Genomic DNA, 25,404 nt, shown 5'->3' with positions numbered 1-25,404 from the left:
AAAATAGATTTAGTCATGTCTAAAATGTTTTCTCTTTGGCAACCTTTTCTTCAAAATGCTCCCTGCTCACCACTGCATTGCCTTGTGATGTAAACTCAAGTTTGACTTTCTTGTTAAAGTATTCAATAAATTCTCTTGCCTCTCCCTCCCTCCCCCTCCTATGTCTGCCTCTCTCTCTAGGTCTTAGAGAAAAATGCGTTGACTCACTGGTGTTTGAGACTCTGATTCCTAAGCCCATGATGCTGCACTACATCAGCCTGCTGCTGAAGCACAGACGTCTGGTTCTGTCTGGGCCCAGTGGGACAGGAAAGACCTACCTAGCTCAGCGTCTGGCCCACTACCTCCTGCAGCGCAGCTGGACAGACTCGTCTGAGGCCGACCATGAGTCCTGTCTCCTGGGTCGCAGCGCTGCTGTCACCTTCAACATGCACCGCCAGTCACAGAAGGTAACACATGACATGAATTTTTTACCAGCCGGTTATTTTGAAGTCTCTTTATTCATAGTGAGTTCTGAATATTGATTTATAGATACTGAAAATTATATATTCACTTTTCTTTGCTGTCACAGGATTTGCAGTTGTATCTGTCCAACCTAGCGAATCAGATTGACAGAGAGAGTGGAGGAGAGATGCCACTGGTGGTTATCATAGATGACATTAGTGATTCAGCAGCCATCACTGAGCTTGTTAATGGAGCACTTACCTGCAAGTATCACAAATGGTAAGCCAGTTCAAGCAGTTATAGTATTTCACCAAAGAGTTCAAATAAGATTTGGTTCAGAAAAAAATACATAATTTCCTCTGTTGATGTTTCAGTCCATACATCATTGGAACAACTAATCAGCCAGTGAAGATGACATCTAACCATGGACTGCACCTTAGCTTCAGGTGAGCACAAAGCCAGAAAATGTTTACGATGCCTCCTCTGACTTTGAAACATTATTAAATAGAAAAATGAAGCTAACAAAAAGTTTGTGTATATGGTCACAGGATGGTGATGTTCTCCAACAATGTGGAACCAGCAAATGGGTTCCTGCTGAGGTACTTGCACCGTAAGGCTGTGGAGGCCTACCAGGAGGAGGAGAAGGACTCCACATGCCACCAAGCTCTCCTCCATGTACTCGACTGGGTCCCTCAGCTCTGGTACCACCTCCACACGTTTTTGGAGAAACACAGCACTTCAGACTTCCTTATAGGTGAGATGCAGTGGACGCAGGGTCAGTTAAGGTAGAAAACAGCGAAAAGGAGGGTTGGTTGGATCTGTAACATCGAGAAATAACTCAGGAAAGTAGTTAAAAGAAATTTCTGCCTCCCCCAGGTCCCTGCTTCTTCCTGTCATGCCCAGTATCAGTGGGAGAGTTCAGGCAGTGGTTTATTGATCTGTGGAACCACTCCATCATACCGTACCTCCAAGAGGGAGCCAAAGATGGCATCAAGGTGAACACGGACACAGACACCCCGCAAAGTGCAACATTAATGGTAACAACAAGAAGTCAACTCCGTCACTCTTCACATGTTGTTTTACATACATTTCTATCCGTTCCCTCAGGTCCACGGACAGAAGTCAGTATGGGAGGATCCAGTGGAGTGGGTGAGAGGCACCCTCCCATGGCCCAATGCACAGCAAGACCAGTCCAGACTCTTTCACCTACCTCCCCCCAGCATAGGTGCACCCAGTGAGGAGAAGAAGCCCCCCAAAGATACACCTCCACCCAGCACACTCGAGTCAGACCCACTGGTGAGTTTCTCTTGAGGTGGGGGACAAGTTAAGAGCAGATGTCAGTTTATCAGTCCATCAAGAGAAGATTCATTGAGAAATAATTTTGATAATAGATTAAGAGGATTATAGGCACCAAACAGTCAAATTGTGTTCTTATTTACTAAAAGACTGCACCATAGTTTTGCACAGGGCAAATGAAAGGAGAACAGGCACCACTGAAAATTGTATGTCTGGGCTCATGCAGTCTATATTTTAAGGTGTTCCCTTTTAGTGGGGAAAAAAATACTGATAGAGGGAACTGAAATAATAGAAATAGCAGCTGTTAACTGTAGACTGACGCCTGCAGCACAGGAAATGAATCTTCAGCATTTTTTTATTCGACACACACACACCTAAAGGATGACCGACTATAGCCAGATAGAAACAGTGAAAAAGACAAAAACACAAATTAAAATTGTCTCCTACGGTGGCTTATGTATGTTCCTCCTGAGCTTTACTGGCTCACAGCAACTCCAGAGCGGTGTGAAATAAATGAAGCAGAAAGTAATGACTTAAGTTATGTTTTAAAAAGTTTCCCAATAAATGTCCCACATTGATTTGTCATATGTCAGTCAATCACAGAGCTGATGACATTGGGCTAGTTGACTGGTATCTTCTCACATACAGCCTTTTGTTGTGAGATTAATACAAGCTTGCAGTTCAACGAATGTCTGCTCTTGACCCAGTATTAAGAGTTCCCCTACTGATGGGCAGTTTTCACTGTTTTCTGATGTTTCATAAGTGAAAAGATTATCTCAATAATCATAGGAACATTTGACATGTAAACTTAAGTGTGCACTAGTGAGATGGATTTCAAGAAATATTTCATCTATGCCAAGCCAAATCTAACCCTGGAAAACAAAACATGTTAACCGGCAGCTTGCCTCTCTCTCTTCCAGATGGCCATGCTGCTGAAGCTCCAGGAGTCGGCCAACTACATAGAGTCTCCAGAGCGGGACGGCAGTCTGGATCCCACTCTGCAGCCTACGCTCTGAGGATAACATACGACTGTCAGTCAAGTTATGGAACTATGGACTCTTTATTATGGCTGACACAGCGAGTGCAGTCCCAATGAGACTTTAAAGACTCAATAATGAACTTTACTGTGTGCTCAGTGAGCAGTTACAAAGCTAAATGTAAAGGATCTAGAGAGAGACAGTGACTATGGACGAGGGGTTTGCTCTGCCCTGCTATCAAAACATTGGAAAGACAATTAAACTGCTTTCATAGGAAGCTGTGATGATCATGTCAGGGAAAGATATTGATTTATCTCGTCTCTGCCCCCAGTTAGTCCCAGATGGGTTGTTGTTGGATCTGCAAGTGCATGGTTATCAGAATAGTATGATGCAAAATATTACCTATAATCCTATTGATCAAGACCCATTTGTTTCCTTTCTTTTCTTTGTGTTTGACTTCCGAAACTTTCACTACAACTATTGGTGCTTACTGGTTTTCTTAGGAAGCACATGCTTCATTTCAGAAAGAAATTCACCTCAGAAGTAAAAGAGTCTGATTTCCCCAAAAGTAGGACCATCACTTGACAACAGCCAAAAAAATGCACTTTATTTTCTACATGTGGTAATTGGATTTAAGGTGGCTGTGTCAGTGACTGTGCATCAAATTGGGGACTCAGTTTGGCCAAATCATCAGCAGTTCATTTGTAATTCCTCTAGATGGCAGCATCCAGTAACTCCTGCCTCAGTGCCCTCCTGGTGTGCTTTTCGTCTTATCAAAGGTGCTCGGTGAAATATAACACACACTCAATAACACAACTACAGAAATGGCCTTGAATGTCTTTTCCTTTTTGGTTTAGCCATAGAGTCATTCATGGATCAAGTATCAGACCTGTGAAGGTGTAGGAGTAACATGCATGGGTGAATGATGAATTGAAAAATGAATCAGTTTGTGCAGAAATTGTCATCGTCAGTTGACTCAGTAGCCAGTGGTTTACTCCAGTAATATACTGATCCTAACCACAGACATTGACCCTATTCTCAACATACTGTATTGTAAACACACAGAGAAAAATCAAAAACTGCTTCTTTATCTAATCTGCCAAAACAGCCTACCATTTCTGGCTATGCTTGCTTCTATCCTGTACTTAGATATCAGTTTTAAAACACAAACTTATCTTGTGATAGCTGAGGATACAGCTTTGAAAATCTTGATTTTCTAGGTTTTTATACTGAATCATCTTCACTGACCATCTGCATACAGTAATTATCGCCTAGTATATATATATATACACCAAACATGTCGTTATCAGCAGCAGCAGCAGACAGCATAAAGGCGTACTTCCGTCATCACTGTTTCATTTCTCATTCATGATACCACAGGAGGAAGAGAAGAACATGAGTAAAAAAAAGCTGCCATCAAGTGATAAGAATATGTATAAAAACCATTTCCTTCCTCATTTGCATTTGCTCTTTATATCTTTGAAGTTTTCCAATTTGTAGAGATCAGTTTCCTCCCCACACACTGTTCTAAGATTTACAGTCGGACTAAGGGCTGCGGGTAAGAATTCATTCTTTTGCACATAATATATGTTAGAAAGTACTAGATTTCAGCGAGTATTTATTGCTCACATCTTGACTGTTGTTGCGATGAAGGAGTTCAGCAAAAAAAAAGAAATGTAAAAGGAGGATAGTGGGTGGGTAGTAGATACACTTAAACCTCTCAGCTCTGTGCCCCTTGACCCTGAAGTACCTCAGACTGCCATATTCTGTCCAGATGTTCCTCTATTTTCCAAGCAGCCAAGTGCTGGTGGGAAGTAGAAACATGATGCCTAAGTCTATCTGTGCCTGAAACACAATTTGGCCTAAAGCTGCTTTTGAGCTGCTTTAATCCACCACACGGAGGCCTCAGTTCAGAGGAAACATCTTCACTTCCTCTCACCTACTCTGATGTCACTTTAATGTCGTCACCTTGATGCCCGCATTTGGGTGGAGAGTGGGTTATTGATTTGGACCTATTGCTGGTAGTTAAGGTGTGTGTCAATTAACTCTGCAGTAGATGAGACTGTGTATCATGACTGGCCTGTTTGTGTGTGATTTGACACCATTTTCAACTTCCAAGTGTGAAAGACTAGACATCTTTGAGACTGTTGCCTGTGAGTGGGAAGCAGCGTAAGAACAGATATTAGCCTGGAGATGTAATGTCGATGCATGTATCCCTGGTGTGCTCCCAAAGTTTTGCTTCATTGGACCTACCACACTTAAACCTTATCACGGGAGGGATTTTTAATAACTGGATATCTTCCTTTTTTTTGGATTGTTTTTAAGGGCAGACATTTGTTTTTTGTTTTTCTTATGCAAATATTTGTAAAGGTTTATTTCTCTTTTGTACATGACATCACTATTGTAAACACTGTAAATAGTCAGTGCATCTGCGACAACAATCACTAAAAAAAAAAAATGTAGAGGTCTAAGAGAAGGCATGGCTCCTGTATGCAGAAAAATGGCGTTCTCAGTGGTTTTATTGTCTTCCTCCAGCAGGAAGGAGCACTTGGCTTAAAAGGGGACCTAATAATGGTTGTATGGCATGTCTCTATAACCACATCAAATCCCATATGTCTAACATTGAGCTATGGACATAATAAAGTCATGCCATTCTTCACATCACTGCCTGTCCCGGTTGTCTGCTGTCATTATGTTATGCCACTGGAGGACGCTAACGTCACCGTCTGACCTTTGCTTCTGACCATGTATGAGGCTCTGTGATGATTTTGATAGCATGTGGTTCTCTTTGTTAAGGCAAAATAGGATTTAGCACATTTTAAATCTTAATTAAAGATTGAATTGCTTCCAAAAGTGAAAAAGAAATGTGATAAGGGTCACAACGAGCCAGGATATTCCTGTCTGTGTAGGTTAGGGCTTCTAACGGGGATAAGGATGTGACTGAAGAAGGGAGGGGGGCATCAAAGTCAGGGAATGGGTGGAGTTGAGCACAACCCCACCATCCGTCACCCTATATATATTACCTAAGACCATCCTGGCTCCTTCATCCAGAGGACTCGCCGTCTGTCAGAGCGATGCCAAGCAAACCTGCGCCCATCAAGAAGTCCCCAGCCAAGAAGGCTGTAGAGAAGGCACCTGAGCCCTCCCCCGCCCCGGAGCCTGAACCCGCCCCGGCAGAGGCTCCACCTGCGGAGCCTGCACCTGTGGAAGCTGCTCCCCCCGAGGCGGCTGCTCCCGCAGAGGCACCGGCCGAGGATGCGGCTCCGCCTGCCGAGGGAGAGGCAGCCCCCGCCGCCCCAGCTGAGGACACCCCCGCTGTGGAAGAAAGTGCCCCAGGTGCTGTACCATGGACCTAAAGTCAACTTTACTCCTCTTTACACAGACTGGAGTGGAGGATAACTTTACTCGTCTCAGATAGATTGGGCTAGTAACAAGCATGGAGCAATAAATCAGTGAGAGACTGTTGCTTTTTTTTTTTTAAGTGACTAGAATTTGGGAGCAGAGAAGTGACTCTCTCCAGGTCAGTATGTACAATTAGCGAAAACGAATGCAGTCTAGTCCTGCGGTAAATCCTCCCTTCATCATTAAGGCGGGGGATGTACTGCAATTTTATAACCTCCATGAAAGTGTCACAGACATGCAATTGTATTATTTTATTCAAAATAACAGAAACGGTTCCCTGTATGATACAATACAGTCTAACAGCACCACAAATTACAGCCTCCAGAATGACCATAAAGTGGAATCAACACCTCTCTAAAACAGCTTCAAGAAAAACTGAACATTATACAACATGAAGGGAGGGTTTATTGCAGGACCTGTATAAGGCTGCATTAGTTTTAGCTCATTGTACCTAATAAACTGCCAAGTGAGAGATTATGCGCATTATCAGAGATAAATATTTGTAACAATTGTCCCTACTCAATTTTACTGGAAACTGATAAAACAGGGGAGTGTGGCTGACCAGTGTTTAACACACTCTGACTTTTGTCAAAAAAAAATCTCTAATTCTAAATCAAGCTTTTTGACCTTTTGAAGCTCTTCCCTCAACTGTTCTGATCTTTATATTCTCAGATGTCTTGCATCCTAAGGTTTAGTATAGTGAGGCATGATAACAGCACAGAGCTACACCTCTGGTCTATGACGCTGGTTATCAGTGGTTGTGCTGTTGGTGTCCCAGGGGCAGTGTTGCCAGATTGGACTGACAGAAAGTAGCTGAATCAGAATCAACAACCCACCCAACAGTAGCTCATTTTTTACTTTTATCTAGGAAACAGCAAACATTAGACAAACTCAAGATCATAGTTACAATAATGATACATTAACAGTATTAGTAATATGATAAATAAAAGTCTTTGTGATAATGTAATGAATGGATGAATAAATTGAAATAATATTTGGTTTTGATAAACACAAGTTATCAGTCATTGTGTTAGTCTGAACTCAGTGCCCTGTCAATCTCAGTTATATTACTTGGATCAGAGGAGGGGTAGATTTATTGGAATACAACCTAACCTTTTATTGGTGGAAACTGCCCAAACTGTGTAAAAAGTATCCCAAAATGATCAGAACCTGCCCGAAACAGTTTTTACACACCCAAATAAATAAAAATACAGTCTGGCAACACTGTTCAGGGCCTCTGGAGACTGAAAATTGCAGTTCATAGCAGTCGCCATATTTTATTTACAGTAACTTCGACTGGATGAATAGACCAACTGCTGCAATTATATTAATCAGGATGTCTCCTTTGTTAGCTGTATGCATGCTTTGATTTATTAATGACTTCTATGATGGTTAAATTGCTGGACCCACCAGTGATATCTACATTACCACCAGGTAGTAGTGACATCAGAGGTGAATGAGTGACTCTGTCCCTCATTTGTACCCATTTCCTGTGAATGTCACTCACCAGACCTTGGTGGTAAAGTACGTAAATGGTGGCTGTAGTATTTTTATTTCTTTGCCTGCTAACTTTGACATGCAACCCCCTAACCTCTGCTGATGTCACTGCCACCGAGGGAGAAGCTGATACGACAACTCCCGCTGAGGGTAAACACACACCACAGGCATTCCACGCAAACAAGCTGTAATGCCTGATGCTTGTTTGTGTGTGTGTGTGTTTGGTTGTGTCCCATTGTGCACTACACATGCTGTGTGTGTTTCTTGCTTATGATTTGTTGTATATTGGTACTTGTGTCTGTAGATTTAATCATGTGAAAGATTTCCTCTTTGAGCTCTGAGTCTGTTCAACCATCCAATGAGGGTTTGGTTCTCAGTGTGGCTATGTAATGGTCTTCCTCTGTGTGCGGATCTCTAACAGTGTCTTCAAAATGTGTTAAGGAATTGTAGTTGGGTCATAAATCTACCTGCTCTTGTCACTGTGGATACAAAAGATTTTTTCCACACTACTCCGTCTCGCTGCATGCCTCACTGGAATATATCTTGATGAAATTAGGTTGAAACTGATTCATTTTCTGCATGAGTAATGTCATAATGTAAGTCATTAATTTGTTTCCCTAATGGCATTTTAACGCGAGCTGCTGCTCCTGCTGCAGATGCTGCCACAGATAGTGAATATAAACCACCACACAGACAACAGCATTACCACTCAGCCATAAAATACACTGCAAACACTGATAACTTTATTTAATATATCATAAATCAAATACCACCCACCATGCCTCTCCCCAGCTGTGAGGCCAGCTGGATTCTTAACAAACTTTTAATTTCCTGTTATCTTTTCCAGTGGAAACCCCACAGTGATTGGCATATTGTAGCACATCGGAATTTAGAAATGAATGCTCATTATTTTGAAAAGTTACAGCTTTAACAATGGAAAAGATGCCCTGGGTATTTATCAGGTCCTCGTCGCTGGCGTGTGTTTCTAAAATAACATTAACTCCTGCTTGTTTAATGCTAGCTGCTCCAGCAGAAGCTGCCGTAGTTGAGGAGCCACCCAAAGCCCCCACGCCCCCGCCTCCTGCAGGTAACGCCAACATTTATGCTTTGCTGTTAGCTTGGTACTGCTTTGAAGACCTGGTTAAGGTCAATGTGAGATGTTATGACAGGGAGAGATTGAAAAGTCTTTTCCAAAATGAGGTGGCCACCATCTGAAGTGTGTGGCAACTACTACTTCCAGTTGCTTAATAGATCAAAGGAAAACTAGTGAGAGTTTATAAACCAATATAATGTAACTGAACGGCCTGGTTGATAGAATGATAACTTCAGGTTAGGGCTGCAGCTAACGATTATTTTCAGAAAATAGTGGAAAATACCCATTATTTTTTTCCACAACCCAAAGTTATGCTTTAGATGTCTTGTTTTATCTGACCAACAGCCCAAAACCCAAAGTTATTCAGCTTACTGTCATGTTTGACAAAAGAAAAGCATTTAATTCTCACTTTTGAGAAGCTGAAAACAGCAAATATTTGACGTTTTTTATTTAAAATAGACTAAAACCCCTATAGTTTTAAATTAACCCTTATGGTTAATCATTTCAGTCGGTTTTCAAGCAAAAATGCCAAAAGAATTCTCTTGTTCCAGCATCTATGACCATTAACTGAACATCCATCGGGTGTTGGACATTTGGTTGGATAAAACAAATTTGTAAATGTTACCCTGGTTGGAAATTGTGATGGATATTTTCCACAATTTTTAATATGATTTATCACATTAATTGACAATGATCGTTGCAGCCCTGTAAGCAACCATGATGTAGAATAGAAAGTTTGTGTGTAATTAGTTGGCCGCTTCAACCATTATCTAATCTGCTGTATTTGAACCTCCCTCAGTCCCCACCAGTGCTCCTCTGGACGTATCTGTGGATGATGTGAACGACTCCAGCCTCACCATTAAATGGAAGACACCGGACACCGTTGGTGACTCTGGCCTGGATGGATACATCATCGAGTACTGCAAAGATGGAAGTAAGTCTGTGTATGTGTGCGTACAATATGTATGTGAGGCTTCAAGGCCTGCACCTGTCCTCAGGGTGTCAGAGGGCAGATAGACTCATAGCTGGGTCCAGGCCGTATACGGAAGGCAGCATTTCACCGGCTGTCACTGTATCTCCTGACACCACTTTTAGAACCACTCGTTTGCTCAGATGACAGCATGCCTTCTGAGGTTTCATCATGTTGGCCAAAGGGTACTTCTTATGGGCAGGTTGTTTGTAAACTTGTGTCGACAGGCGATAAACCACTTAACATGCCCCATTAAGGGATGTTTTACGCTTTGATAAATGAAAACATTTTACGGGATATATGGGGAAAGAAATAAATAATCCTGACTGTTATATTTGTCTTCATGCACAACCGAAGTGAAACCTGTAGTAAAAGCTACTAACACTAACCATGGGTTTCCCTGCAGCAACAGACTGGGTCGTTGGTAACGAGGAGCTGACCCCAGCAAACCGCTACAGCATCAAAAATCTGACAGCCGGTGACCTGCTGCATGTTCGCGTGGTGGCTGTAAACCCCGGTGGCCGCAGTGAACCTGGCACACTTGCTCAGCCTGTACCGATCCGTGAGATTGCTGGTGAGTGACAACCAGTGTCATTTCTCAAACTTCTCAAACACACCAGTGTCTGTTTAAAAGGAAATTCCACTCCATGAAAAAATGCAGAGAAGAACAGATAAACCCCCAGACTTCACTTTTAAGTTTGTCCTTTTCAAAGCTGACACTTTCTGAGATGCAAATATTCTTGAGATTCACACAAAGTTTTCCAAACCTTTCTAACTATACAATATGATATTATTATTATTATTATTATTATTATTTAAAAAGGAGCAGCACTAGTGTCCAAAAGTGTGAAAAATGTCCAAAAAGTCTGTCTACAGATTTCCCTTCAGTTGATATTTGAGGCTTTCACTGGTGTAAAGACTTGTAAGATTGTATGTCTCCAACCTCTTTATCAGGAGCTCTCTGATAGTTGTAACTTATGACCTATCCTTAAAATACTCATGTTGCAACCAGGGGGGCAGAGGTGGTGTTACCCACCGGGGCCTCAGATGGACTGCACAGATGCATTCCCATAAATCTCACAGGTGCTGACATGTGCTTTCATTAGCTGTAAATCATGCTTTCACTTGTGTGTACGCACTTCTTCAGCAGTCGCTGCAGGTTTGGCATCACAAATAAGAAGGTCAAGTACACAAATTTTCTACTTCCATTTTAAATGAATAGCCACAGTTGATGGACTTTTGTTTCTTGGTGGTGAGATAAAACTAAAAGAGAATCATGATCAAGTTTATTCATTTAGCTCATAACAAAATCAGCAATTAAACCTTTCTTTACAAAAATCCAACCTAAAACAATGTAAAGCTATGAACTGAGTAAACATGAAAGCATTTTGACCAAATGAGGGAAAAATGACAAATGAAATACAAATCTACATCTACATATATGTTTATATATTAATATACATGTCAATATAGAGAAGAGGATGTTGCTGTCTTTGTTTTGGCACTGTAGGTTTGACAAAAGTCTGAACCATCAACTTAAATACTCAAATACTGGATCCAGGCCAAGGTAAAAACTCACGATTGCTCAAAACTATCCATAATATGATGTGTTCTTAGTGTTCACATTTTCACATCAGCTAAATCTTCTGCTATGATAGCTAATGACATTTCCACCAGCGCCAGCTTTACTGTGTTTAGTGCTAATTAGCAAATGTTAGCATGCTGAACCAAGATGGTTAACATGTTAAACATTATATCTGCTAAACATCAGCATATTAGCACTATCATTGTGAGCATGGGGACATTAGCATTTAGCTCAAAGCACAGCTATGTCTAAGTGTAGCCCTCACAACGCTGCTAGCATGAGTCTTTCTCTTGTGAACGCCTCAGTGTCTCATATTTTTTTGGCATATCTGCAATCCAGTGCCGGTGCCAAAATGATACTTTTTACAATACCTTTCCTAAACCTGCCTAACTTAACTACACCTAACCTAAAAAACCCTTTTGAAAAGAAGTCTTCTTCTCAAGTTAAATGTTGTCCAGACACAAGCAGTTGTACTCTGCTTATATAAAGTCTAAAATGGGCAAAATTATAATTTAAATCAGGAGTTATCTTATCAAACAATGAAAGTAAACAACACAACAAATCAGATCACAACAAATCACAAATGTCAGCTTTCAGCTCCACTAAGTACTCAGGTTTATTAGCCAGCTCTAATACGTCAATACGTCTCTTTTTTCCCATGAGGGTGGGTGCCTTGTTTTTGCATATTATGACTCTTTTGTTGATGCAACCTAATTTATTCCCTAATGTAACTGTCACACCTAGAGGGTTTACTGAAGTCTCACTGTCAGCCTCCTCTTCCTTTGTTTAAACCAAGAGCGGTTTCGTGACTGCAGTTGTGATTTTCCACCGGCACTCACACTGAGATACTGACGTAGTCTAGACCTGAGGTGACATACCCCAGTTATCCACTTTCAGAAGTGCAGCTTGCTGCCTCTGAGCACATTTCCTGGTGTGGGCTCAAACCCCTGCGAACAAACAGGAAACTTAAGTGGAAAAATGCGATCATGCAACCAGAACTGCTGGTCAACTGAGGTGAGCGTAACATGAGCCTAATTGATTGATTCTGGGTGGCTTGTTCGGGGGTAAATTCAGCTGTGTCAGTCGCCCGCTGTCTGGACTAGACACCCATCTGCATGAACAAGGTTCTGATAAAGACATGCTGTCCTACATATGCTGAAAGCCCCCAACAAAGACACTTTATCCAGAGACAAAGAGAGATTATAGATTCTTTGCAGGAGGGCTTGCTGGCTGCTGGATGCTGAAATGCCTGCAGAACTTGTGGGCATTGCTGGGAAGTGTGCTTCTTAGTGGGGATTAAAGTTTGAGCCAAATCTGGAGGCAGACTTGATCTTCATGTGGAATGATAGTTCCAGGAGCCGAATCCCAGCCTGTGCAGCGGTGTTAAGGTGACAAATGTTAGGACGGGGTGGATGAGATATTTCTGGGCAAGAAACCAAGTGAGATGGGGAGCAACAGAGGGAGAAACTGTGACAGTGTGATAGGTAGAAAAAGATGGACGGGAGGTTGATGGGCAATGCGATAAGAGGACATTTGAAGCGGATGAGGAGAAACAGAGGCTGCTGCAGGGTAAGAGAGGTGATGGAGGGCAGCAGCCTGGTGGTTTTATGTATCCCGTAAGCTCAGAGAGCTTTTCAGACATTTGCTGCTCATGCAGAAACATGCAAGGGATGCTGTTGCTGATACTTAGCACCCGGCCTGAAAGAAACCATTCTGCATAGTGACTGGTCTTAGAAAGTCCCCTCCACGATACAGTTTCAGCAATATTATTTTAGCTATTTTAACTAAAGCACACCAGCAGTTGTCATAATTGATTTGGGTGTCAGCAGTTTTCAGACTGTACCTCACTGTCTCTAGATGTGATGTTGGGCCACTCCACTCAGCTGAGAGTGACGACATCTTCCTGCTGCTTCTTTTTGCATGACATGAGGGAACACGTGTCGGGGTTCTCGTCACCAAAGCTATTTTAGGAGCTGCTGGATGAGGGGTCTTCCTCTTTTGCTTCTCTCTGCCTAGATACTGTACTTTTCCTCACACACACGCAGACACAGACAGATTTTTTGTCCAGCTAGATTTCCTGTGTCACTTTTTATTGATGCCCAATCATACTCATCAATAATAGTGAGCCATGAATTTATTTTGACTTTTAACAGCCATGTGATGTTGTTTTGTGACTGAATTTCAGATGTTGGGTTTATCTCAGAAAGTGCAAATAGTCTGATCAGATGAAATTTGAATCAGATAAAAAAATTGTTTTGTTTTGTTTTGTTTTGTTTTGTTTTGTTTTGTTTTGTTTTGTTTTGTTTTGTTTTGTTTTGTTTTGTTTTGTTTTGTTTTGTTTTGTTTTGTTTTGTTTTGTTTTGTTTTGTTTTGTTTTGTTTTGTTTTGTTTTGTTTTGTTTTGTACAACTGTCTTCAATTCTGTTCTTTATACGTATGTCTTTGTGCAGGAATAATAACGTGTTACTACTAAGAACATTTAATTTTATCAAACCAATCATTGAAGCTCTAAGTCAGATATGATAATCTTCCCTTCTAAAAGACTGAACCATCTGATACCATCAACTTTGCTGTCTCAATATTAAAAATGTATTTTATTTTAGTGATAACTCTAGTCCTTCAGCCATGAAGCTTTGCCTTGCTGCAGTGGGCCTATTTAAGTCTTGGTGACCTGTCATTTTGAACCTACATGAACCCGCTGGGAAGTGTTCTTCACACAATTTGAACTCTGTACACTGATAGCTTGTAATGCTAGCTAGTGCTGTCAAGTGGATGATCGGTTCAGTTGCCCAGGTTATGTCATCAAATCAAAATGTACCAACAGTTGCAACAGATCAGTCAATCAGAATAGAGAGGCAGAAGATGAACATGCTTGACTTCAGTTCTTATTTTTCAGACCGCCCCAAGATCCGCATGCCCCGCACTCTCAGATCCCGTCACGTCAGGCAGGTTGGAGAGCAGGTCAACCTGGTCATCCCCTTTCTTGTAAGCCAGCACAAACACACATTTCATACTGAATACTCCATAAGTAACTTATAAAGATGGCACAGAAAACTTTACAATTTTTACACTTTACCATTCATCTTCTCATGTCTCGTCTTTCTCCTCAGGGGAAGCCCAAACCTGTGGTGTCCTGGCTTAAAGATGGTCAGCCTTTGGATGCAAAGAGGGTCAACATCAGAAACACTGACAAGGACAGCATCTTGTTTATCCGCACAGCTGAGAGGGAGGACTCTGGTGTTTATGAGATGTCTGTTAAAGTGGAGAGCTTTGAAGACAAAGCCACCATCACCATTCAGATTGTAGGTGAGTTGCACATGGCATGACAACATAAACAAGCTTCCACATATGCACTCTTGGAAACAGGTATGCGTGCAACATGTGTAAATGTCTGACTTGTCTCAGACCTCCTTGATGAATCTGCTTAGCTCTCTGTGCAGCTGACTTGTTAGTTTTAAGACTTGTGACTTCCTCCAACAGAAATTCAAAGCACTAGACAACATACATCACACCTCTAATAACGATGCCCTTTGACCCTGTGTTTGAGCCTGCTGTCAGCTGCTGCTGCTGTTAAATGTGTAGCCGCACATTAGAGACATTGCCACACAAATACATAAGTCATTTTAGAACTAATGTGGTTGGGAGCAGACACCTGTCTTGCTCTGGTTATAAGTTGAGTCTTTCATGTTATAGTTGACAGTGATGTGTCTCCTCAGAGCTGCCCGGTCCTCCTGCCAGTGTGAAGCTGGTGGACACCTGGGGTTTCAATGCTGCTCTTGAATGGACTCCTCCCAAGGATAATGGCAACACAGATATCACTGGATACACCATTCAGAAAGCCGACAGAAAGACCGGGGTATGGCAGATGTTCACGTACAAATGCACCTTCTTATACCAAACCCATCATGACTGTGTGAATATATAAGCTGGATTTAAACTAAAGACACTAGATGTTAATGGGAGTCCAGAGTAAATTTTTATTCATAGTTTAGGTTCTGATTGCCGCAACACTAGATGGATGTCACTTATGTTTTATTTAATTTCTCTATATATTTACTTTCCCATGTAAATTTCTATGTTATATACTTATTTGTTATTTGTCTATTTATTATTCCCCTTGCATTTCTTCCCCTATTTATTTCCCCCCAAACTTATTTATATCTGTTTTTTGGGTTTTTTTGGCGTTTATTCCTCTGCCTACTTTAACGATAAGGGCGCCCTATCTAATAAATGCAGTTAATTTGCTGTAATGAAGGTGAAGGGTAGCCCTAAGCCCACGGTTCACACACATACACGATCCAGACATTTACCTTGTCTGTTTATACCTCGTCTTGTTTTCAGATAGATGGACGTGGATGCTGATTGCTAACTGAATACAGTTTTCCGTATTTACATATTACAGCCTATTTAGGTGTATGCAGTATTTAAATAAAATCACCTCATCCCCATCCCTTTTCTTTCACACATACAAAATGGATAACATGATCAGAGGGTTTGGATTAGACTGCAATGTTTCTTCTCTCTGTGTTTCTACTTGACAGTCTTATCAAAATGATAGCAGGTTTTTAAAGTTGGGACTTAAAGTGATCAGACAAAGATGTAAGAGGGTACCGCTGCCGGGTGTCAATGAAAATATTAAACAAAACAACCACACAAACCCATGATAAAGCTCAAGACATGTCTTTCTTTTATACATGGTGTTGTAGGGAGAACTAACCAAAAAAGGATCCTAATCATTACAAACTCATATAGATGTGGGGACTCCTTAGCAGATGTGTGAAGTGGATGGACAGAAAGAAAGAGAAGAAATGTGGGAGTGATGGATTAAAGAGAAGAGAAGGAGCCAGGGTACAGGGTGCAAAGAGAAAGTGAAAACTGTTGGAGACAGTGAAAAGAAAAACAAGAGACAGGATCAAGATAACGGATTGGGTAGAGGTAGATCACTGTACTGTAAAAATGAAAGTCTAACTGAAGATATCAGTTTATTGATCAGCTGATCGATAGCTCACTGGCAATAAGCAGTGCGGTATCATTTCCTGTGCTGAGCCGTCTGCTGCGTCTCCACCTGCAGGAATGGTTCACAGTGCTGGAGCACTACCACAGGCTAACCGCTACCGTCTCAGACCTCATCATGGGCAACTCGTACACCTTCAGGGTGTTTGCTGAGAACAAAGTGGGCATCAGTGAGACGAGCGCTGTCACCAAGGAGGTAGCCACCATCCAGAAGACAGGTGACCTTCTTGATATATACAGTGCTTTAATTCTCCTGGGGTCAGTTTGTTTATATGAGCAAGAGTTTTAGTGGCAGGGCTGCAGTACAAGTGTGTACTTTACACTTTAATGAGCTGCAGTAAGTCTGTGAGAGTTGTGTGTGTGTGTGTTTAAAGAGAAGACCCGAGGAGTGGGAATGGCTTTGGCACTGCTTTAATCATAAGTGGGTAGCTGTCTTGGCCAGTGTTCAGCTGCCACGGAAATAGATTTTAAGAGGCTCCGACAACGTTAAGACAGCTGAGAGAACAAATGTTGCTCTTGTGTGTGTGTGTGTGTGTGTGTTCTTGGACGTGTTTATACTTACCTGTGCTTGCCTCCCTGCAAGACATGTTATTTGGTCATGTAGGTCGGTACACTTAATCTCTGAAAGGGGCTAAAAATATTTTTCTAGCTGGTAGTACTTGGTCTTGGTATTGATCATAGAAAAATGGTGCCAAGTAACAATACAACACAATATTCAATTGATTATATTCAATTTGCCATTTTTCCCATGATTCCCTGTCTATTTGAGGCTACCATGTAACCCCATGAAAAATTGACTCTTTTCCTTCAAATGAAAACAGAATGTCTATGTAGGACGTGCTGCAAATTACTCCTGCAAGTTTATTGCTTGCCAAGCTGCATATGGGTCATCAGCTTATGGAAATATGAACTGTAAGCATATGGTTTCACTAGTACTTAATCCTCCTGTTCTTAGTTAAGCAGTCCTACACAACACATGAACACATGTTCAACTCCAGGCAGAAACTACAGGGATAGGAAGCATATTTTTTGCAGCAGTATCGTATTGCAGCAATGCAATAGTACACAGAAGAGTTAGACACAGATGCGTACAATACATACATAAGATACAAGAATTATACAGATATCATCTTTTAAAAACTTGAAAGCAAGACTATGACTTTTGAAAAAAGAAATAACATATTTGTTTTATTTATTTAAAGTTGAATTCATAGGCAATGATACACACGAGTGTTCACTTCAGTACACTAAGGAGTTTTGCTGATACTGTCTTTGTTTGTCTGGTACGACCAGTAGCTTATAGCTTTATTCCATTTGCATTACAGTTACAAGCTAAAAGCTAAACAATATAGTTGCATTCAGCAGTACTGTCACTTGTAGCAGCTATTCAGCAAAAGTGACACAATCATCAGCCCCAAGATCTTTACCTTGTTTCATGTGTTCACAGGTATTGTCTACAAGCCTCCCGAGTACCCAGAGCACGACTTCAGCGAGGCACCAAAGTTCACCACACCCCTCAGTGACCACGCTGCCACTGTGGGATACACCACCAAGCTGCTGTGTTCTGTTCGTGGGTCCCCCAAGGTCAGACACACACTTATATATGTCTATTTGCCGATACAGTTTGAATAGAGGCCCATGGATCAGTACTCTGTTTCTTGCTGGGTAAAAAAATCTTAAAAAGCACTGACTTCAATTTACCCACCTAAGGCTTCATATTATCTAATTTAAAGACATTTTAAAGAACAAACATTTGATTGAGAAAATAATTAGCAGATTATGCCATTATGAAAATAACAGCTAATTGAATCCCAACTCCATCATTCATGGTGTACCTTATCGGTGTATCTTGTGCGGGATCACTGTGGTGTTTCTGTTAAGCGTCATGATAGCTAAGGCCAGCTGTTGAGTGTTTAGTATTTTTACACCTGATTGAATGTTTGAAGCACATGCTCACAGCAAGGGGAGTCTTTGGGAAACATCTGGTGATTATATGGAGAAATGAAGAATATGTCCTGTCGAGATTTTAGGTATCTCTCATATTTATATGAAGCTTGAGTCCTGTTGTCCTGATTAGACATCAGTTATTCTAAATTTAAACCATTTGTCTTTACTAGAGAGAGTGCTTCAAATGAGGTATTAATATCACTGCCATAAAGATCCACTGTATAAATGGGGCAGGGCTTGCACTGGTATGTCTGTGAAATTTTAGTATGTCTCTTTCTGTTCTTGGCGGCCACTGCTCCGTTTAAACATATCTTTACAGTTGTCTGGATGACGCAGATGGCTTAGGTGGCCAGCCATGGTGAACATGCATTTGATTATGCGTCCTAGCTGTCCTTGGCTTGTCACCTAGTACAGCAGTGGTTGGACAGTGTGCACACTCCAGTGTGGTTGAGACGAATCAAACAGGAACTGGTGTTTGCTCGGCCTACACTCAACATGTCTGAGGACTACGAAAAGAGGGACTGATGGGTAATGGATGGGCATGGGCTAGTCGGCAGTTGTTTCAAAAACAGCTGAGAAGGTCCATGATTTTTTTAATATTGCATGTGTCTTTATGCTTGAGAGTAGAGTTGTTTTCGGCTCATCACAGACTTATGACATGTGTCAGAGTGGATGCCTGTGTTTGAGAATAAAGACTCAGCTGTTGATTCATGCACTGGGCCTGAAATTAGGGTCTATACCCAGACCCACCATGTCTAAATGAATCATGCTGTGTTTCCCCCCCGTGGACCAGCAGGCTTGGATTCTACAATTAGAGCAACCGAGTCATAGAAGCTGTGTGAAAACATATCCACACATCATCTGCAGGGGACCATGGAAAGAGAGGCATTCAATACTGTTAATGTGTACCTAACCCATGTGTGACCCTGTTCATATGAAACTGCTGTCACAGGTTAATCCTTCAATGTCACCAATCAGAGACTGCCCACCTAATCATGCAAGCTCTCTCTCTTTATAATTATTGTGAATTAGACTACTTCACACATATGTGGGCTGCAAGTGTGTTACAGCATGTTTATTGAGACACCTTCTCTTCCCTGGCTCAGACTCCAGAGCCCATTGACAACTGCTGAGGAGATCCAGCAGGAAGGCATGTAGTGTGATAAGTTGTTCAGCTGCGTCTGATAAAGAGCTGTCACATATAGAGGCAGAGAGCACATTGGGAAAGATAAGGAGTAAAGACAAAGAAGAGACAGTGATAAGAGGTATTGCTTACTGTCCTCTCACGGCTGAGTGAAACAGGGGGTACTATTTTTGCCACCTGTCCAGACTGCAGCTCTGTTATCAGTGTGACTGATTATCCCAGTAACATCCTCACAAGTGGATGTCCAAACACAACATGATGGGACAGGGGAAGATAAAATAATAAGAGCAGCAGAGACAAGTGGGAGGACTTTACTTTACTTTTTCTTTGTTTATCTCAATGTCAGTAAGACAAAACTTACCACTAATGAAGTAGGCCCAGAAATGAGAGGTCCATTGCCAGTAGATGATGCATTTTAACTTTAAAAGGCAATACAAGCTAAACTGAGTTGCAGTGCAATTTAAAATAAAAAAAGGGGTGGGGAGATCATCCTCTGGGCACAAATGAATGTCTATACAAAATGTCCTGGTGCTGTATCCAATAGTTGTTGAGTCACACTGCCAGCATGTTTAGAAATTTTCACACATCAAAATTCTCCCCTTTTTCCCTACTGGCTTTTCTTTTGAATCATCTAGCATCTGTAGACTGATTCCTGATTTCTTCTGGTGTACCGATCCAAACTATGATCTCATGTGATCATATGAAACCTACGGGTCTCTGCAGATGACTACACTAGTAGCCTTAACATGTGTTCGAGGTGTTGGTTTACAACAGCATCATCAACATCAGCAGCAGCAGCATCTCCTCCGCTGCCAAAGGATCAAATATACATGACTTGGTCGACAGCCTAGGAGGAAAACATGTCCCTCACCGTTGTCATGCTCTACCTCCTCCAGCAGCAGGTGTAATGATGACTGAGAGGACACAATGGATGGCATTAATTTTCACTTTACATTGTTTGCCCAGCTTAGTTTAACTTTTTTGTCCAGTTGCAGATGTAAAACTATAAGAACATCAATGTCAAAGACATTTGATTGAACCATCATGAATTTTTTAATTATGTTTTTGTATGTCAGTTCCAATAATAATAACCTGTGGATCTCAAAAATCAATGAACAGCTGTTACCTCACCACAGAATAACCTATATACTCATACAAATATTTGGCCTTCTAAACTATGCCAGTTCCCCAACTACTTAAAATAGAAGAAACATCTACTTTGAAAACTTGTCCTTAGCAGAACTAAATATGTTTTAGACATTAGAGAGGAAGGATTGAAAATGCAGATCTGAGATGCATCAGCTGAGGTGTAATTCAATAACCAGAATCATCTTGCAAGAAGTTGGACCATTAGGAAATCCATGCAAGGAGGTTGTCACTGAAACCCAGAGCAGTACATATCTGGGGTCAGGAAAAGGTTTACGTTATTCCCGTTCTCCCCAACTGTCACGCTCAGCACAGACTGTCTGAACTCCCTGGAAGACTCAAATTGACAACAAACTCAATGTCCAGTCTACTCAGGTGTTATGTGTTTGTATAAAAACACATGTAAAACTGTCAACCAAAAAGAAACCAGTCTCTAATAAATCCTGAGTGGGGAGGGAAGTAAGCACAGTGATTAATTTGGACGTCTAATGCAATACGGGACAGACTGAAAGTGGGCATGGTAAATAGATACCAATTCAGAAACAGAAGCTCATATACAGTAAAAAGAAGTGTATGTTTTTGGTGAAACACAGATCTAAAATTCTAAAATCCTCTCTTAAATTAAATTAAAAATTGTATTTAATGCCCATCCATCAAGTAGATGATGAGATATTTCACTGTATAAGTAAAAATTGCTGCTGATGGCACTAGTGATAAGTCAGAAGGGTCTCCAGGGTCAACAGCATTCTCTGGCCACCATGAATGTCTGTACAGAGTTTCATGGCAGTCCATCCAGGAGTTTTTGAGATGTTTAAGTCTGGACCAAAGTGGTGGGCCAACTGACATTGCCATCCATGGAGCAGTACCACCACCCTGACTTAAAATCAGCACATTTGACGCTACATTTTTGAAACAGAGGAAACTTTGGATTTTTGGAACTATAATAAAACAGGGAATGTGTCTATGAGATGCAGTCGTGTTAATGACTCTTTCCTCTCCTCTCAGCCAAAGATTGAGTGGCTGAAAAATCAGATGATCATTGGTGACGACCCCAAGTTTCGTCAGATCTCCAACCAAGGCATTTGCTCCCTTGAGATTCGTAAGCCCTGCAGCTTCGACGGTGGTGTGTACACCTGCAGAGCCAAGAACGCCCAGGGAGAAGCCACTGTCTCCTGCAAGCTGGAGGTCAAACGTAGGTATCTCTTGATTGTTGTAATATACCTGTACATAAATCAATTTAAAAAGATAATTAACCTAATTTAATTATATTTCTCCCCTAACAGAGGTTTATGTTGCAGAGGCTGACAAAGAGAAGGGCAAATAAACTACTATCTAAATGTCCACAGGTAAGGAACAAAGACAAAGAAATACCTGTTCCTGTGCAAGAGTGATTATAATATTCAGTAGAAACATGTTACTTGTGGGTGCATATTTCTTCATTATATATCTTCATTTCCTCAAAATTATTCTTAAATCACATGCTGCGACCATCAGTATGACAACAAACAGCTCATAACTGCGTTCATATATAAACCTAATGTATGACATAATGATGCAGTTCAATGTGGTGGCCTGATAATGTTCTCATGTGTGCTGACCTGCCATGAACTGCAGGGTTCTTAAACCCATAGCATCAAATTAAAACCAGTAACAGCTCTGTACATGTTGCATATTTCAAGCTCTGCTTTTGGATGTGGTAATGTGGCAAAGATTAATGTCAGTCAAATAGAAATTCCAAATTCCATGTTTTTACAGCTTTCATGTTTCTATTTATACCCTCACTATAAGGCAGCCACATTCATGTTTTGGTATTGGCACTTTCATTTAAGCTTTTTAAATGCTTGAGAGGTGTAGCCTTTCAGTGAGTGCCAGGAGGCTTTGCTCACAGTGTCATTTCTACTGCTGACAAGAGAAGCCGCATTTAATTATTGTTAAAAAAAAAAAAGCATGAGGGGGGAGAAGAGCAAGAGATTAGAGCAGAGAAGAATGAGGAGAGAGATGATCAATTGAACATGTTGGTAAAGACATGCACAGGATAGTTGGAGATTGTTAACGAGTTAGAGTGAAGGATAATGGTTTATTAACTGTAAAGGTCATACCACTGGTTCTTTTTGCAGTACAGTGAAACACTATCACTTTCCATGCCTGCTATACATTGCAAACATGTGGGCGAGGAGCCAATTACATTAAATATTTTTTAGATGGCAAGCGCCTGCTGTTCCCGAGCATTAATTGCTCTTAACTAGAGCCTGTTTGGACCTAGACACCATTAAAATGCAGATAAATTAACTTGAATGAATTAATTATTAGGGTGCTGTGAGTGAGCAGGCTGTGAAGTAAGGAAAATGTTCAAAATCTTGCAATTACTCTGGATCCAATTAGGCAGAGCCACGAGCAGGGAAATGGTCTTCCTTTTCATTCTGTCACTTCCACACACATATTGTTCTAAAAACATGACCAAGTCATCATGTGTCTCCAGGCAGAATCTTTCTGTTCTGACTAGATATTTCTAAAATCACGAACTTGAAAAATGAAAGTTATTGTTGTTGTTTACCTGGACATTTCAGAAATCAGACCACTTCAAAAAAGTGGAGAATAATCAGATTTTTAAATGATAAGGCTACCTAAACAAATGAAAAGGCAAAAAACAACCTCACGTTTGTCTGTCACTCAAAATTGTCCGACTTAATCATTCATCCGTGGCTTTCTACCTCAAAGACATTTATTCTTACAAAAGTAGGATGTAAATCTTTAACAGGTCATCAGCATGTATTTTAAGTAAATAATGCACTTGTTGGGGACTATTTCCAGCTCCCGATTCGGTGCACTAATACAGCAGCAGGACAGAGGATGTGGGATTGACTCACAACAAACTACATTATTGCCCTTGTCTATGTTAATGACGAAACATGTCAGTGCCACAGAGTTATGAAAAGGTTTTAAACAATAATGGTGTTTTGTGGCACAGAGCAATTGGCTAGACAGGCAATATTTTTTTAGGACAAATTCATTGTTTTGTTTGAGTCTTTTCGTGGGATGTGTAGATTAAAAAAGGACTTAAATTTTGACTCCCATTTTAAAGTGCATCATAATACAGACCTGCTGATACCACACACCCAGATGTTGTCTACATCTAGCATCATCATCATTTCATCGACATCATTTGCAGTTCACACCCAGCATCAGAATTCATCTCAGAATGACCACTTGTGATCAAATGTTGCACACATTTGTTATTTTCATTGAAAGAAAATGGCCACTGTCAAAGAGGAAACTCTTTACGTTTTGCACTCAGGTATACACTCAGATGAAGATGGCAGTGTAATTTTGGTACTTAACCTTGCACATAGAGCTTCAATTCCCTGTCTCGCTTGTTTGACAGAAGCAAATAAACTGGATGCAGTTGCTGTGGTACATGCGCAGTACAAAGTTGACCTTCAGTACAGTCAGGGACATGTGTAATTACACTATACTGTCACATGCCTCCCTGACCACCCCCGAGTGTGGCTCGAGTGATCAGATCTTAATGCATCCTGGATGTATTTGGATGCGTTCACACCTGTATTTACAGCTGTCCACTTGTGATCAGATTACCAAAGGAGCAATTTCATGTCAAGTGCAAACTGCGTCCTATAGATGATGTGATCATGCTTGCAAGTCAGTACAGGGTGTCAGGATGCGGTCCCATAAGGCACAGCCATACATGGGAGGGCCCCTTCAAGGGGAAAACGAGGGATTAGACAGGGAGCGCCTTTGGGTGGGGGCTAGGGGTGATGTCAGCATGGCACTCCACAGCTTCTAAAAATGACTCCAGATGATCTGACACACAGCCAAACTCTTCACATTACCATGAGTCAACAGGCCGAGTCGGGTGCTGTGAGAAGAAGGGAGAATGGGCTAAGGGGACAAAAAAACAAGCCATTTAATCCTAGTTGGAAAATACGCAGTGGATCTCAAACACGTACACAACGTCAAGCAAATCCACAGCCTCGCACACGCAGTTTCTCCCAGGACATTCCTGGCTGAAGTGATTATTAACACCTTGTGACCCCATTTAACCCTCTTCTTGCTTTAATTATCTTTCCACCAGTGCCTTTTAAGGACCAGCAGAAGTTCAGGTCTTATGTTTTAAGGTGAGTTTATGTGTGGGTGTGTATTTGTGTCTTTGTGTACGTGTGTGTTAGCCTACATATAATAAATCCCTCTAACCTTCTCTGTTGCGTCTCTCTTATCTTGTCCAGAGTGTTTGAGGAGGTGAAAGAAGTCATGGTTGGCTGTGCAGCAGTGTGTACATAATGACGAAAGGGACAGAACATACCATCATCTCCATATCTAGTTCTACAGACACATGCCGACTCACCCACTCCCTCCAGTATGCAGGAGGGACCCACACAACCCCACCCGTCCCAGTCTGCCGAATGTTGCATGTTATTTGAGTTGGTGACATGGATGTAATGTTATATTTACAGTGTATTTTTCTGCCTGTGTCCTTTTGCTGTTTGTTCTAGTATATACATGTACTGCTCAATAAAACAGTGAATCCTTAGACATGCTATTGTAATGACTGTATGGATGTTTAATAAAAATGTATTTTATTATAAATTATGTGCATTTCTACACAAATTTCAAAATGCTGTGATGGTTGCAGTAAAATGCTACACATTGTTTTAGGCTAGATAAAAACTTCCCCTTAAAGGGAGCAAACAAACAGAGCACTGCAGTGGTTTTCAAAAGGTTTACAGTGATCTCGTCAGCAGGACGATGACTATACTGTATTTACTGGGTTTAACTGATGAATTGAGACTGAGGCCCACCCACCAGTGCAACAGTGGTAACAGGTACGAAGCCTGAAACAGTAAAAGAATAAGATGCTATCTAAAAGTTAAGGTGTAAA

General features: G+C 41.2%; 2 protein-coding genes across 14 annotated transcripts in view; both read left to right on the top strand.

Annotated features, from left to right (window-relative positions):
• nav1a (neuron navigator 1a) overlaps window positions 1–5,373 on the top strand; it is a 100,794-nt gene extending 95,421 nt beyond the window's left edge. For all 12 annotated transcript variants that reach the window (XM_071476309.1, XM_071476303.1, XM_071476313.1 and 9 more), the window contains 7 exons: window positions 181–446; window positions 569–720; window positions 816–887; window positions 990–1,195; window positions 1,318–1,436; window positions 1,549–1,737; window positions 2,658–5,373. In XM_071476309.1, the coding sequence (XP_071332410.1) occupies window positions 181–446; window positions 569–720; window positions 816–887; window positions 990–1,195; window positions 1,318–1,436; window positions 1,549–1,737; window positions 2,658–2,753 (1,100 nt within the window). In that variant the 3' untranslated portion in view covers window positions 2,754–5,373. The remainder of the gene's footprint in view (window positions 1–180; window positions 447–568; window positions 721–815; window positions 888–989; window positions 1,196–1,317; window positions 1,437–1,548; window positions 1,738–2,657) is intronic.
• A 388-nt stretch (window positions 5,374–5,761) lies between these two features.
• On the top strand, window positions 5,762–25,058 carry mybpha (myosin binding protein Ha). Of its 2 annotated transcripts, XM_071476317.1 has the most exons (13): window positions 5,762–6,050; window positions 8,635–8,700; window positions 9,506–9,640; window positions 10,083–10,250; window positions 14,157–14,245; window positions 14,371–14,566; window positions 14,977–15,116; window positions 16,332–16,491; window positions 17,721–17,857; window positions 21,516–21,702; window positions 21,794–21,856; window positions 24,601–24,643; window positions 24,752–25,058. In XM_071476317.1, exons 1-11 carry the CDS (start codon window positions 5,789–5,791, stop codon window positions 21,832–21,834), a joined length of 1,581 nt encoding a protein of 526 aa, XP_071332418.1. In that variant the 5' UTR covers window positions 5,762–5,788; the 3' UTR covers window positions 21,835–21,856; window positions 24,601–24,643; window positions 24,752–25,058. The 2 variants fall into 2 exon arrangements, with proteins under 2 accessions (XP_071332418.1, XP_071332419.1); XM_071476318.1 differs by lacking the exon at window positions 8,635–8,700 and having other exon boundaries at window positions 5,763–6,050.
• The last annotated feature ends 346 nt before the right edge of the window (window positions 25,059–25,404 follow it).

This window comes from Trachinotus anak, unplaced genomic scaffold (assembly GCF_046630095.1).
Source record: "Trachinotus anak isolate AG129_WGS33_773 ecotype Australia unplaced genomic scaffold, CSIRO_AGI_Tana_v1 ptg000004l, whole genome shotgun sequence".
Lineage (NCBI taxonomy): Eukaryota > Metazoa > Chordata > Actinopteri > Carangiformes > Carangidae > Trachinotus > Trachinotus anak.
This window is presented reverse-complemented; position numbering and strand designations above follow the sequence as displayed.